The sequence below is a fragment of the Tamandua tetradactyla genome, chromosome 8 (genome assembly GCF_023851605.1).
Source record: "Tamandua tetradactyla isolate mTamTet1 chromosome 8, mTamTet1.pri, whole genome shotgun sequence".
Taxonomy (NCBI): Eukaryota; Metazoa; Chordata; class Mammalia; order Pilosa; family Myrmecophagidae; genus Tamandua; species Tamandua tetradactyla.
In genome coordinates this window covers 55,975,881-55,988,496 of record NC_135334.1, presented here as the reverse complement: position 1 = coordinate 55,988,496, position 12,616 = coordinate 55,975,881, and the positions used below count along the sequence as shown (strand labels likewise).

The 12,616-nt window shown below is 38.2% G+C and overlaps 1 protein-coding gene across 1 annotated transcript in view; it reads right to left on the bottom strand.

The window, feature by feature from the left end:
* Positions 1–12,616, bottom strand: part of RAB38 (RAB38, member RAS oncogene family) — a 70,057-nt gene that overhangs the window by 45,508 nt on the left and 11,933 nt on the right. Inside the window, exon 2 of the mRNA XM_077113326.1 lies at positions 2,721–3,001. Within this exon, the coding sequence (XP_076969441.1) occupies positions 2,721–3,001 (281 nt within the window). The remainder of the gene's footprint in view (positions 1–2,720; positions 3,002–12,616) is intronic.

The window sequence follows — 12,616 nt, the reverse complement described above, 5'->3', positions numbered from 1 at the left end:
TCCCGTCACAGCACAGACGGAAGGCAGACATTGAGACTCTTGATGAATTGGCTGCAACAAACATCCCAACTATGACACAAAAAGTGGCATCACCATCTTCTTTCTTCTCCCTCTCTGTCAACTCCCATCAAGCAAAGTGTTAAATCCTGGTAGTTTTTACACTTTAGTGAGACTCCCAAATCATCTTTTTTCTTTTCAATCCCTAGAGCCACTAGCTATTTCATCATTTACCCTAAGCTTCACCATTTTCCCATGCAAGCACAGTAATGACCATTTCACACTCTCCAGGTTTACCCCTCTCCAATCTGGCCTCCCACAGTCCCCAGGGCAAATCGGACCATTCTACTCAGTAAAACCTGCTCAAAATTCCTTCCCAGCCCATTCAAATGGTATACATTCTAGCTGTATTTCCCAATCACCCTCTAATGAGGAGCACAAGTGTTCACAATAAGGCATGAGAGAGAATTCCCTAAGTACGGAGTCAAAGCCTACCTTATTTAAGGCTGAATCCCCAACAACTAGCATAGTGCCTATGTTCTGTGAGTATTTAATATTTGTGCTTCACAAATACATAAAAGTGGAAAATCATGATTTAAACCATATGCAGTATACAAGCCTAGTAATATAAAATGTATATTCATATGCACAGAAAAAATACTGCAAAACATTTATGATTATCCCTCCTTGTAGTATTTCAAGTTATTTTATTTCATTCATCCTTTTTTTTTGTCCTTTGGATGTTCAAAATTCACCATGAGAGATTTTTTTCTCCTGATACTCAGAAGCAAAACTATAAAACTTTTTAAACACAAAAGAGCAAGATTACACGCCTAACAAATCAGACAGCTTGAGGTACAATGGGAGGTACAATACCCTCATCATGCCATGTCAGGTCTGTTGTCTCCTGGCCCTGCCTCTGCCCCCATCTCCTGCTATTCTTCTGCAGTAGAGTCAGCTGTGCCAAGCAATGCCATGTTCTTCACTTCTGTGACTGCCATTTCCTCTTGGTCACCTCACTATCATAGTGCTGCCTATGTTGTAGTTTTATATTCTTGATGTATTTTCATTTTAGGGAAAAACACAACTCCTGGCATACAGAAGCACTTATTAAATGCTGTTGGACAACCTAAACACATGGAGCCTAGAATTGAGAGCAAGGTCTTGCAATTCCGTATAGCTTAATGAAATACCTGGATACATTCCAGAGTAGGTTGGGTAACTAATTAAAAGTATTGGCAAAGTCCCTTAGGGGTCTGGAGCAAAATATATGGAACTATTAAAATTTTCCTGATACTCTCTCAAACATTAGGGACTCCCAAGTTAATGGGCCAAGCCCTTGATCTTGAGGTTAGCTCTTATGAAACCTATATTGTGTAACAGAAAAGCTAAGCCTACTTATAATTAAACCTAAGAGTTACTTCCAAATGACCTCTTTTGTTGCTCAGATGTGGCCTCTCTCTCTCTAAGCCCAACTCTGCAGGTAAAATCATTACCCTCTCCCCTACATGGGACATAATGTTCAGAGATGTAAGTCTCCCTGGCAACATGGGACATGACAGACAGGGATGAGCCTGGCCCTGGCACCATGGGATCAATAATGCCTACCTGACCAAAAGGGGAAAAAGAAATGTAACAAAATAAGGTATCAGTGGCTAAGAGATTTCAAATAGATTCAAGAGACGATTTTGGAGTTTAATCTTATGCAAGCTTCAAAGAGAAATTGCTAATTGCCATGGTATGCCAAGCACCAACCAACAGCATTCCTGTAAACCCTAAGGAATACCCAGGGCTCTATCTGAGATTCCATAAAACTTTCATTCACTAAGTTTATTTTTCAGAAACCTATAATCTCCAGATAGTTCCTAGGCTGGATAATCACTGAAACCCAGAGTTACTGGTCTCTCCAAAAGGATCAAACAGTTGCATTCCCCTTCCTCATATGAAGAAGTTAAAATGGCCATTGACCAGATATCCCTAGTGATTGGGAGAAGGATCAAAGGACAAGGAGTTGTAAGAGAGAAGATAGGATTTAACAGATGGGTATGATTACAGAATCATATCAATATTTCTTTTTAGTCTCCAGTGTCTTAGAGCAGCTAGAAGGAAATACCTGGAATTATGAACAGTAACCCACACCATACTCTGAAATTTGTTCTATAACTACTTGTTAAAATGTACTTCTAAAGTTGATCACTTTATATATATATATTTCCTAATAAAAAATGTTAAAAACACTCAGCAAAAAATAAGCAATGTTGTTGGAGTAATTTAACTAATATACAAATAAGATAATGACTGCTAAATTTGAGGTCCTTCTCTCTCATTTACTGTAAAGTGGGGATAATAATCACATTTACCTCACAGAATTATTGTTTGAACTAAAAGAAAACAATATATGTAAAACATGCCTTGCACAAAATAAACACTCAATAAACAAAACGCTATTAACAACTATCAATGTGATTATGTACAAGTTGCGTCAGTCCCTTAACTATAAGCATCTTAAACTGTGGATAATAATTGTTGCCCTGCCCACTTCGTTGGCTGATCATAAGAGCCAATGAGAGAGTAAGAACATAAAGCAGTCTGGGAACTAGAAATCACTGGACAAATACATTATTATTCCAGTGATAATGATGACAGTGATGATGGTGGTTATGTTGTCATTTTTTGTGTGTGACTCTTCCCTACAGTATCTTTATCCTTTAAAATCACATTACCTTTGCTGATGTTTCAAACCATCCTATGAAACCGTGCTCCTTGCAGAACTGGTCCATCTTGAGGCCATTGTTCATGAGCACATCTTTCCCCTGGTCACATTTGTTGGCCAACAGAACAGCTGAAACTGGCTTGCCGTTAGGAAGTGTTAACTTTGAGTCCAAATCATTTTTCCACTTTGTCACTGCTTCAAATGTGGCTGGCCTAGTGACGTCGAAGACAATAAATGCACCCATAGCTTCTCGGTAATACACCCTTGTCATGTTTCCAAATCTTTCTTGACCTGTCACCAAAAAGAAATAGTAATAAAAAACTTAATACAATTGTAAGTTGAATCACATATTGGAAACTCATGAGGCTTCCAGAGTGAGCAAATCAGTAAAATGCTTCTTGCTAGTCTTTAAAGAGTGAGAAAAGCACACCGCAAGGCAGCTAGCTCTGTTCTTGATTTTGGGGTCCAGGAGGGTATTCATTCATTTAACAAATATATATTGAGAAACTCTTGTGTACCATGTAATGTTCTAGATTTGTGCTGTGGAATATAGTATCCATTAGCCACATACGGCTATTTAAATAAACTAAAACGAAGAGAGATTAAAAGTTCAGCTCCTTGGTCATACTAGCGAGATACATTTCAAGTGCTCAATAATCACAAGTGGCTAACCCCATGTTGGACAGCACCAATGGAGAACATTTTGCTCATCTTAGAAAGGTGCATTTGACAGTGCTGTTCTAGACACTTGTAATACAATAACTAAAACATGAGAAAATCTCTGCTGTCATGGAGCTTACAATTTAGTGTGAAAACAGATGATAAACATTAAATATAGTAAATTACCAAATCATACAGTATGTTAAAAGGGAAATCCCAAATTAATCCAACTAGGGGTAATAGTAGCTAGCATTTATTGCATGTTTACTAACCATCAGACATCCGATTTACATTTTATTTTTCAAAAATTTAAGAAATATGATAGGAAGGTACAATAATTATCCCCAGTTTCAAACTGAGGCTTAGAGAGGCTACGACTTGCTCACATTATACAGATGGTAAACTTGGAAGCCAAGTTTCAAACCTGAGCTGCTTGAATCCAGAACCTGTGCTCATTTATCACCACCATAAACTCTCAACTACTAAACCATAATTTTGTATTTCCTCCAAGTTTATGGTCCAGGAATTTCCATTGCATTCAGTTCAGCAGCTATTTATTGGACATCTACACTACCTGTGGCAGTCTCTGGGCTACATGCTAGAAATACTACAGTGGACTTCATGACCTCCACCCTTTAGTAGTCTGCCATCAAAAAATGGCTAAGGAAGGTCCTCTGCCATATAAGAAAATAAAAAGATGAAAATTGGTTATTGAATCAGTCAGAATCAGCTGGAATCCGTTTTGCTCTGATGGTTAATTTTCTGAGTGAATATTGTCAAGTTCCTTAAACACTCTAAGCTTGGCCTTCCTCATCTGCAAATGGTATAATAATATGCTTCTCACAGGTTTGTTAAATAAGCACCTAGCACAGTACGTTAGAACCACTTGGTACTTGAGTTTCCCTTCTCTTTTTCCAGAATGTTCAAAAATAGAAAGGCAGTATGACCTAGGTTCTTAAATCAAAGTTTCAGACCAAAGATTATTAACAAAACTTATAGGTGTTTCCATGGACTAACAAAAGTGAACAAAACCCTATTACTCCTAGTTCTGTCTACTAGTTCTGTCTACCGTGATTGTTGAAGATAATAGATAAATGAAAACGAGATCCATATGTTCTCAAACAGAAACCCCCAAAGTATGTGACCAGACAGTCTTTATCTTTTGATTTTGGGATTCATTTATAAGAGTCTTATAAAGTTATATAAATTTTAAAAAAGTAATATATGCAATTAAGTCATATTTTCTTAGAAAGAATAAAGTGTGAAACTGGGGTGTATCTAAGAATAATATAGGCCAACTTAGCTCTAAAAACACTTTGAACTTTACACTTAATTTCAAGCTCGAGATTTTGGAAATTGAGTTTAATTCAAGTTACCTAACTATTCTATAAGTTCTTATATTCACATCAGCATTAGCACTGCAGATTGCAAGAAAAGAATGATTCCTGAGCACTTAGTGAAAACTGATGAAAGTCAAGGTTTCCCCATTCTAAGAAACTGACAACTCAGTATACTCAAGGGTTTATCACTGGAAAAAAAAAGGCAGTTTGTCAGGATTAGCACATGATGACTCCAAAAAAATTCTTAAAAGGTTGTACAACAAAAGCATTTTTAAAACAATCTCCTACAGTAATCCAATCAATGAAAGAAAGGAGCAGATTATCCTTCAAGTGGCTACAACATATAGATAACTTCCATTTTTTCCCAGATGAATTTTTAATTTTCTTCCCTTTCCTTTCATTCTATTTTTTTAAATACACGATGCATTCAGTGGTGTCCTTTGATAATGCTCAGGGTGGCCATGACATTTCAGGAAGATAGGGGACAAAAGCCCTCTGTGATCATTCAGGACTCCAAAAGCCTTTAGGCTTTTAAGGATGTCTTATGATCTCTCTCTGGAAACTAATCAGATGAAGGCAAAGTCATGGGTTATTCGATAATTTGCTTGTCCAGAGATTTTTGTGGTGGAGGAAGGTGACCCTCGAGAAAGAAGATTTTGCATTGCAAATATAGGACAAAGGGTCATTTTTAAGACTATGTGCAAAAAGGCAATGTATAAGCTTACACCTTCGCAGGGATTCAAAAAGGTGTGCGAGAGAGAAAGAGAGTGTGTGTGTGTACTTGAGTTTGTACATGTAGGTATGTCAGATCAAAAACAAGGAGAAGAGAGGTTGTTTCTAAAAAGAAAAGACCTTTGTATATTGAGGTCACTGGCCCAAGAGACATTTAAAGTTTGCATTTTTGGTATTCCAATGAAGGCATCTTCAGCACTCACATTTTACCCTTCCTTTGCCAGCTGACAGCCCCATCTGCTGTTTCTTATTAGAAGAATGAGGGCTATGTGACTCTTGGTGAGTGTCTACTTATAGGCAAAGAAGAGAGGTGAAATACTTATCATCAGTAATTTATTTTATAAAATTAAAAAAAAAAGACGATAGCTCAAAAACATCCTTTTGGGTTAGATCATTCATCCAACATGTATTTATTGAATTGCTAATATGGTCCAAGTGCTGAATTTTGTACTGCAAATACAAAGATATAAACTCTACAATTTCAAGTCTTCAAATTGGATAGACTGCAATACTAGTGGTCAATATTAGGGAGAGGTAAGGGTTATGGATGTTTGGGGTTTTTCTTTATCTGGAGTAATGTAAATGTTCTAAAAATGATCATGGTGAATGATACACAATTATGTGATGATATTGTACCACTGATTGTATACTTTGGATGAATTGTATGGTATATGGCAATATTTCAATAAAAGTACATCTAAAAAACCTAGTTTTGCCCTGGAATAATTTCTAACCTACGGAATGTCATATTGTATTCCTGCTCTGAAAATCCTCCTAGTCATCGAGTAGACCCCCATTTCTCAGTCTCTGAAGATACACTCCACAGCCACTGTAGATGTGGCTCAGGATTCAGTACCAGGGGTGTTGACTGACAAAGCAATCACCTGAATCACAGAATTAACACAATGACTGCAGTAGGGACTGGATTACCACACGGCAGAAGGCATTGAACTAAAGGGTCAAAAGACCTGGCTCTTAATTTTAATCGTTAACCAATGCAGCCTGAAACAAATGTGTTCTTCACCCTTAGACTCAGTTTTCTCATCTGTAAAATAAAGTTGGTCTGACTGATCTCTAAGGCCCCTTCCTCTCTCATGCCTTCTGGCTCTGTGATTCGCCATTAAATCAACGCTTGGCCTTCTGTCTCAACAGCTTTAAACAGTCTACTTGGTACCATAGACTACTAACTAAAAATACAGAAAAGCAACAGAGCTATCATGCATATTTAATGACATTTTCACTTGGTAATTAGTACCATTTAGATGCTCTCAGTAGATGTAGCCAAGCAGTGAATCTTTTAGTCAGGTCTAAATACAAAAGTAGGAAGCATGTCAGGTTTTCAGTCAAACTAGGAACACTCTTTTACCCATCTGCCTCTAGCCAACTAGCTCTGTGACCCTGGATTAATCACTTTAACACTTTGAGCCTCGGTTTCTTTACTGGTAAAATAAAGAAAGTGGAATGGATACCTGAATTAAGTTCATTGTTGCCTTTGGCAACTCCCTCTCATCAGCCCCCTACCCCTCCCACCTAATGTAGGTGTCCATTCTCCAGTTTTTACCTTTATGTTCCCCACTCTGGTTTATAACCTTGCCATCCATATGCTCACCCAGCCTGGCATTTTCCATTCTCACCCCCATACCCAATGGGTCTCAGCATCCTAATGATGCAGAAGTGACTTCTACTTCAGAAGTGACTCCTGACAATGACCCCATCTCACCATCCAGTTCAGATCCCCCTCAGTCCTCACCTGGGAATCTTGGCATCTAGGCTCCTATCACTCCCATTCACTCTTAATATAAATTGTTCTTGAACACAGGTCTTCAGATGGTTGCCATTTGGGCAGCATAAGAAATCACTTGAGGAATTTATAAAATGCCCATTCCTAAGCCACACTCATCAGAGTTCCAGATTCATGGCTCTTGTGTGGGGCCTAGAATTCTACATTTTAAGCACTCCCTAGGTGGAGTCAAAGTATGACCTGAACTTAAAATCTCTATTTCTATCAGAGTCCACTTTCAAGAAAGTAAATCTTACCATGATGCTCTTCAACTTTACTTCTTCAGTGATTATTTTTTTAATTTTTTTTATTATATAACAGAACATATATACAAAGCAAAGAAAAAATAATAGTTTTCAAAGCACTCTTCAACAAGTAGTTACAGGACAGATCCAAGAGTTTGTCATGGGCCACCATACCAACCTTTCAGATTTTTCCTTCTAGATGCTCCAGAACATTGGAGGCTAGAAGGAATAAATATTTTTTATCACAATCACCTTTTTTTTTCTTTTTTGTGAGAAATATTATATATACAAAAAAAGCAGTAAATTTCAAAGCACAGCACAATTAGTTGTAGAACAGATTTCAGAATTTGGTATGGGGTACAATTCCACAATTTTAGGTTTTTACTTCTAGCTGCTCTAAAATACTGGAGAATAAAAGAAATACCAATTTAATGATTCAGCAATCATATTCTTTTGTTAAACCCTACCTGCTCTGTATAACCCCACTATCACCTTTGATCTTTCTATCCCACTCTTTAGGGGTATTTGGGCTAAGGCTATTCTAACTTTTTCATGTTGGAAAGAGCTGTCAATAATATGGGGTAGGGAGATGGAACTAGCTGATGCTCTGGAGAGGCTGAGCCCTCTAGGTTTCAGCACTCATCTGGTCCAGGGACCCATCTGGAGGTTGTAGGTCTCTGGAAAGTTACCCTAGTGCTTAGAACATTTGTAGAATCTTATATATTGCCCTAGGGGTTCTTTAGGATTGGATGGAATGGTTTTGGGTGGGGGTTGGCAAGTTATGATAGGTAACAACGTCTAACTGAAGCTTGCATAAGAACAACCTCCAGAGTAGCTTCTCAACTTTATTTGAACTCTCTTAGCCACTGATACTTTATTAGTTACATTTCTTTCCCCCCTGTTGATCAGGATGGAATTGTTCATCCCATGGTGCCAGAGCTGGATTCATCCTTGGGAGTCATCTTCCACGCTGTCAGGGAGACTGTCACCCTGGATGTCATGTCCCACGTAGAGGGGAGGGCAATGATTTCACTTACAGAATTGGGTTTAAAGAGACTGAGGCCACATCTGAGCAACAAAAGAGGCTCTCCAGAAGTAACTCTTAAGCATACCTATAGGTAGGCTAAGCTTTTCCACTACCTCCATGAGCTTCACAAAAGCAAGCCTCAAGATTAAGGCCTTGGCCTCTTGATTTAGGTGTCCCTAATGTTTGATGCAGTATCAGGGGATTCCCTAGTGGTAAAGTTTAATAGTTTCATAGTTTTTCTCCCATTTCTCAAGGAATTTTGCCAATACTTTTTGATCATCTGCTTAATATATTCTAGGATATATCCAAACATTAAATTAAGCTATACAGGATTAAATGCCCTCATTTTTATTCTGAGCTCCCTGTGTTACAGTTCAAATGAGCTATCCAGAAGAGGTTGACTTAGATTATGTGCTACAGAAAATTTAGGTTCCAGACAAAATAAACCTTTCTTCTTTTGGTCTCAAAGAATAGGTGCATTTCTAAATTATAGACAATATCTTCTTTACACCTGTGTTCTGAACTATCTTAATCTTGACCTGATTGGCTTCATTCTTATCTCTAAATACCAGGTTATAGATATGTAAAACAGCCTCTCAAAATCCAGAAATAAATGTATCTGCTATAAGAGCTTCCAATGTGGGCTCCTGTTTTCTCATAAGCATTTTCTAAAGGAGACCATCCAATGCTCTTTCATTTCTGGCTTATTTTGCCTCACCAAATGTCCCACAGGTTCATTCACATTGCTGCATGCCTCACGACTTCATTCCCTTTTTGCAGCAGCACAATATTAGTCATAGGTATACAGTATCGTTCGCCAATCTATTTCTCAGTCAGTGCATTCTTCAGCCACCTGCCTTCATTAGGCATCATGTATAATGCCCAAAGTCCACAGTCCATCAACACTGTCAATTTTAGACCATTTCATTGTTCCCACGAGAAAGAAAACCAATAAACACACCCTCACCAAATAGGAAATCTAACCCTCCCCTTAACTCTTGTCCCTCCTCCCCATTATTTACCCTTGCTGTTGCTGTAGTATTGCTGATATTTCCCTATTAAACACAGCCCATAGCATGCAATAGCAGTTTCCCCTCTGTACCCTGGATTTAAACACTCTTTGTACATGAATCATACCTTTGAAGTAGTTCTTGCAAGAACTTATTTATATTTCTAGTATTAATCAATGGGACACCCAGGTCTATACAACCCCTTTCAATCTTGTTCACTTTCAATATGCTAATATTACTTATAGACCCACTAGAGAGCCCCCTTTACATCTATCTATTTCCTTACATTTCAGTTCAACCTCATTAGCTAACCGTTCACCCATCTCTAGCTTCTATGTATCTCTAACTCCCCTATATTCTGTATTATAAGCCTCTGACTTTATCTTTACCATGGTCATAAAAGTTACCCCTTCAGAGACTCTTACAATGCTTGTTTTAAAAAGAAACTTTCATTAACAGCACAGATAAAGTTGCTTATCCTTTGACTGTCACTCTCCTGTCACTTCCTTCAAAATGGTTGTGGCCAAACCAAATGAACTACTCCTTGTTCTTCCTAAAACACATCCTGCATTACTCACTGGTTTTCCTCACCTTATATATCTCGGTTCCCTCAGACTTGAATGCCCACCCCATCTCTCCTCCCATTATGTCCAATTAAATCTTCAGTGGTCCTTAAAATGTCACCATATTCATGCAGCCTTCTTTGTCCTGCCAGCTCAAACCAATGACTCCCTTGTTCACTACCTCACAGCATTTTCTTTTTCCTACACCATTCACACTGATCCTGCTGTCAACACATGCATCTGGAGAGTAGGCTGATCATATTTTAGGGTGGCAAAACCCATATTCTAGCTCTCCATCTTTTGGCATAGTAAGAGCTCAAAGTACTATGGTAGAAACAAGTCAAAATTAAGGTTTCTTGTTCTCTAAAATGCAACATTGCCATGTTTTCATGAATTAGTGCTGCATATTAATGTGTATACTCTATATTCTGCTTGCATTTTCAGTAGTAGGTCCACATATGTTCACTGATGAAGAAAATTAATATTATTCTAACAGGGTTAGACATTTTTTTGGCAGCAAGTTTCAAATTGGAGTCATGTTTTTGCAATCACTCACATCTTCCTAAGAAAGAATTCCATGGACTCATATACTATATTCCAAATAATGTATATTTTGAGGTCATAGCACAAATAGTAGACCAAAAAGTGTCACTAAAATAATTTCTTTACTTTCAGAGAATGATAGTATAAGAAGAAGGAAGCTAATGCCAAAAGTAAATAAGGATCTTGCATAAGGACATGGAACAAAAAAAAACTATCCTATCGTTCTGCTAATCAAATAGACACTGAAATTATAATGACTTAGGGTGATTTTGAAGGCTCGAGGGAACCCACAGTGTTGGACTGGGGTCAGGATGAACATCCCAGTAAGACATTTTTTTCTCTAGTTTTTAAGAGCCCACTTGTGGTTCTGAAACTCTTCCATCTTCTGTGCTCACTACTTTGCTCCCCAAAACCAATGAAAGAAATGTGTCAATTTTTCATCATTTTTTCAAGTCACTTAGACTTATAACCTAGACTCAGCCCTGTGTAATATTCTCCTACAAAGGTAGAAGCCGATCCATGGCCAGAAACAAGTGACCAGCACTGTATTCTATAAACAGCAAGTGTTCAAAAAAGGTCTCCTTGTAGAGTAAAGGATAACGAATATCCCCCCTACCCTGTTCTCAGAGGATTTATGCAGGATGACCAGGTGTTTAAGAATCTTCCTCTGCCATCTGTTGCATTCATCTCTTTCTTTCCAGTTCCACTGAAATCACTCTAGTTAGGACTTTCTCATTTCATCACACCCCATCATTTGTTAACAAAAAATTTTCGATGTGTATTACTTTTCAGCCACTGTTCCAGCCACTAAGGAAAAACAAATCCTTGCTCTTGTGAAGCTTATACTCTAATGGAGAGATAAGCAAAATAAATAAAATATGTTACGTACTATGCTAGCTGGTGAAAAGGGCTTTGGAGAAAAATAAGCCAGGAAAAGAAAATAGGGCATGCTTGAAAGGATGAAAAAATTACATAGTGTGGGTCGTGAAGACCAAACCTGATTGAGAAGGTATTATTTGAGCAAAGACCAAAAAGAGGTAAAGGGGTAAAGCCATACAGACACGTAGGGGAAGAGGGTTTCAAACAGAGGGTATAGTAAGTAAGAGGGCCTGAGGCACAAATGAGTATAGAACATTTGGAGAACAGCAGGAGAATGAGGTGGCTGAAGAGGACTTTGCAAGGAGAGAGTCATGTGGATTGGTGCAGAGACAACAGGGTCCAGAATCAGTACTCTGCCTTACTAGGTTCTGCTAAGTTCTGCTTCTTGCTTTCACTCACATTCAGTCCAGGGAGCTCCCGTTCCACCTGAAACATACCCTTATTCTCTATTTAACCAAATTCTACCCATTCCTCAAGGTCCTTTTCAAACTCCACTTTCCTGGAGTTTCTTCTGACTACTTGAACAAATGCTCATCTCTTCCCTCCTCTATCTTCCCACAGTACTGACTGACTATCACTCGGGTCATTCAATCAGCCTCTGCCTTGTACTGCTTCATACATGCTGCAAACCTCTGCAGCCCATCTCTAAATCACACTTTCAACTTCTTGAGCCCACTGTTGAATTACTTGGTTACTCTTCCCTTAAGTCTCCACAGCATGAGGTACCCTGAGAGGCTCTTAGTATATGCTCACAATGGATTTGCAGAATAGAATGGAACTGGTAATACAAGTACTCTTCATACAGGGAAGTAATAATGAATATTGATTTCCTAATTTCAAGGAGGTACCACAACCAGGAAAGGAGTGGGCTGCACAAAGGAATATCTCTGATCAACTCATTTACTCTCTGCCTACTAAATTCTTGCTCATTCTTAGGATCCATTATGAAAAAAATCCATCTGCAATTCGGAACCACTCAAACTCTTCTCCCAATTTCCTCTCACCATGGTTGACATTTCCTATAGGCAAACCTTGTCTCTATCAGTAAGAAAGTAAAGTTAGATGAGGTGTACTGAATTTAGCTGCAGCGTGCAAGAGAATACTATGACATAAAAAGTAATAATGGG